At 56.7% G+C, this 3,407-nt stretch overlaps 1 protein-coding gene across 1 annotated transcript; it reads right to left on the bottom strand.

Annotated features, from left to right (window-relative positions):
• Window positions 1–1,012: 1,012 nt before the first annotated feature.
• Window positions 1,013–2,503, bottom strand: GMORB2_7083 (uncharacterized protein; the record flags this gene model as incomplete). The annotated part of the gene is made up of 1 exon (XM_035469048.1): window positions 1,013–2,503. The coding sequence occupies one exon, from the start codon at window positions 2,501–2,503 to the stop codon at window positions 1,013–1,015; it is 1,491 nt and encodes a 496-aa protein (XP_035321428.1).
• Window positions 2,504–3,407: the final 904 nt, after the last annotated feature.

Below are 3,407 nucleotides of genomic sequence, written 5' to 3' on the forward strand. Positions count from 1 at the left end.
GGGGGGGGGGGGGGGAGGGCAGGGAGGGGTCAAAACTCTCAAGTCAAGACTTGAGAATAAACCAAAACAAATTAAGAGAAGAGAAGTGAGGGGGGGGAAACAAGAGACAGAAACGTTCTTTGCGCGCTGCTCGATGCCCCGGGATATCTTTAAGCAAAAAGAGGGATATCGTAGGAGAGGAGAGAGGAAAAGAAAAAGAAAAGGGGAATATGTCGACCCGTCGCCTCCCAAACTGTAGTTAAGAAAGATTAAAATCCAGTAGGTCGCTTCAGATGAGAAGAAAATCCTGGTCATGTAGTCCAAGGCGGTCGTCAGATAGCAGAGACAGAAGTTCTGAAAAAAAGAATACATGTTGTACAGTCCTTGACCCAGTGGCTCTTGGTATTAGAAGAAAATATGTTCAATCCAGGTCTGTGGCGTGCATCCTTTTTGTCCTCTTCTCTTCTCTGCTCATAGAGGACGGTCCAAGGGGGGAAAGTTTTCCTGTAGAGAAGAGATCCGGTCTGGTATGATATAGGAGAAGAAGAAAACATATCCTTGGCAGATAGATCCGGTGGATGGAGTATCCCCTGCCTCGGCAACAGTCAATCCTCGGGATAGTCCTGGGGGGCAGCACCAAGATGGAGAGAAGAAACCAAGGTTGGGCAACATCGTCGTATCCGGAGGGGGTGATCCATATTGGAGTTGGTCCATGGCGCTCGCTCTCTCTCTCCAAGGGCTCTCCAAGTAAAGGTTTAAAGAAGACGGTAAGGAAATCAACAAAGGAGAGGTTCTGTAAATGATTCCGCTGGTCAAGAGGTATCATCATGGGGTATAAAAGAGACCAGGAGGAGCTGATATGGGGGGAAAGGGGTGCGTAGGAGTATGAGGGATGGTAAGAAGACGGCGGGGTTCCTTGTTTTTTTTTTTGGGGGGGGGGGGGGGTCATCACATGCCGAGGGGGGAGCGTAGCATGTAGAGACCGAGGTCCGAGTCAGAGGTTGCTGCCGTCACAGCAAACACTCGACACCATCTAGGCCGTGGGGTTGTCCAGAATGGACGTCAGGTTCGCGTCGAAGCGCATGCCCCACGTCCTGACCTTCTGCATGAACTTCTCGGTGCGGATCAGCTCGCGGTCCCTGCCGAACAGGGTATCGACGAACTCGATGCCCGAGTTCTTGCCCAGGGCCGTCTGCTTCTTCTTGCAGGCCTTGAGCATGGGGGCCTCGCAGTTCTTGAGAAGGAGGCGGAAGGTGCTCATGAGACGCTCGCTCGAGTCGAGGTACTCGACCACGAGGGCGCGCTTCTCCTTGGAGCGGGTGCGGAGGCCGGTCTGCATCAGCCTGTTCGTCTTCTCCGTCAGCTCGAGCAGGAGGAGCCACAGGTCGCCAGCCAGGTCGGCCAGGGGCTCGCGGGAGCCGACCTTGTAGACGGTCCAGTCGTAGATCCACCTGCCTAGGCTGTTGGCGTCGAAGACGCTCCCCAGCAGGAGGATGGGCTCCTCGCGCGGGTCCCAGTTCTTGAGAGAGAATCCGGGCGGGATCTTGTGCCGGGCGGCGTCCTCCTCGGTGGCCTTGGGCGGCGGTGGCGGCTTGACCATGCGCGGGGGCGTGGGCTGCTTCATCGCGGTGGGGCGGACGGTCGACGGCCTCTGGGGCACCGAGGTCGAGGCCGACGCGCGGCGGGAGTGGGCGAGGCTCGTCGGCGGACGGGGCTGGGCCATGGGGCGGGGGACGTCATACGAAGGGGCTCGGCTGTAGATGGCGGAGTCGTCTGGGGTGCGGGCGTTGGCGCCATAGTAGGGTGCGTCCTGCGAGGAGCCGCCGAGATTAGTGTACCGTACCCCATGGTAGCCCGTTGTTGGAGAAGTTGGTGCATCGTAGTAGTCATCGTGGCGACGGCTACGGTGGTGGTGGTGATGAAGATGCTGCTGCTGCTGCTGCTGCTTCTGCCAAGTCGGGACACCGCCGCCGGCGCCTTCTCCAGAACCCGGCGCCGCCACGCTGGCCCTGCGGCCTCGGCCCCCTCGTGAGTGGGAAGCTTCGGCGGCAGAGACGGCGGCGGCGGCGGGTAGGACAAAGGTCCGACCCATGGCCTCGATGATTTCATCCTCGTCGGATTCTCCATGGGGAGTAGGAGTCCGCGCATGGCGATGGCCATGAGAGTACGAGGTGCGACGTTCGCGGCGCTTGTTGGCGACGGTGGGGGTGGAGTGTTGGAAGAAGTGCTCCGACGAAGAAGACGGCGAAGACAAGAAATCTTGATAACTCACATCAACCGTGGCATACTCGCCGGAACTGTTGTATCGCGGGGAGTCGCGAGGCGGACGGGGGCTGAAGGCTGCCGAGTGCGAGTAGCTGCTACCCCTCGAGTGCGCAGCGCGGGTGGCCGGCCGCCGAGGCGTCTGGGCATCGATCCAGTTCGGCCTCGGCGAGGGCGTGGGCGTTGCCGAAGACATTCGAGAGTACTCCCAGTCGGAGACGGGAGTGGATCCAGGGGTTCGAGGTGATGGGTAGGTGTTCATGTTGCGGTGGGTTGATCTTCCCTTTTCTTTCTTTTTCCGGTGATTTTTCTTCTTCTTTTCTCTCTAGAATGCCCCCCTTGGACAATCTACTCCTCTCTCAGCCACCTCACTGCTCCCAAAGCATGCGCTTGCGTGTCCGGGGTCGCTGTGGATGGTCGATCGACGGGAAGAATGTCTGGATGTCTTCTGTGACTTTGAGGTGGATCTCGTCTTTCTTGTTGCTCGTTCAGGTGTCTCGTATGATGACTGAATGCGATGTTAAAGCCTGTCACCTTGGTATGTGGTCGGAGGAGAGATAGAAAAAGTATCGTAGTCCTAAGAGCATGACCAAAATTGTGCAGAACAGGTTATTTCCCTTGGAGGACAAGGGAAAGAATGCAAGAGGGCAAAGGTCAGGAAGCCACGACGGGATCTTTCCTGACTTGGTAGAGCAAGTCGCCGGCTTTGTTGTGTTGGTTTTTTTCGAGTTGTTATGAAGGCGTCGAGGGACCAACCAGCAAAGGCGACCGTCGACTACACTGTGGATGTTTTTTTTTCTTCTGCTCGTCGGAAAAAAAAAACTCCGTGTTTTTCTTTTCGAAAAGAGCGTCTTGGGAACGTCGTTGGAAGGAAGAAGGATTTTGTCAGATTTGGCAGAAGCCAAGTTGCATGAAAGGATGATGGAGGGAAAGGGGGGGGGAGGAGAGGAAAGAGAGGGAAAAGGGAGGAGAGGGGAGGCTGGGAGGAGGTTGCGGGTGTGCGGCCCAGATATACGTTTGTTGGCCTTTAGGCGGCGGACTTTTGCCTGATGGTGGAGCGGGCGCCTCTCAGATTCTGTTCTACCCGCGCTGGAAAGGTAAGGAAGAAGAAGAAAAAAAAATAGAGATACATGCACATGTACAGACAGGGGGGGGCAAAAGGAATG

This window comes from Geosmithia morbida (assembly GCF_012550715.1).
Source record: "Geosmithia morbida isolate 1262 chromosome Unknown scaffold_7, whole genome shotgun sequence".
Taxonomy (NCBI): Eukaryota; Fungi; Ascomycota; class Sordariomycetes; order Hypocreales; family Bionectriaceae; genus Geosmithia; species Geosmithia morbida.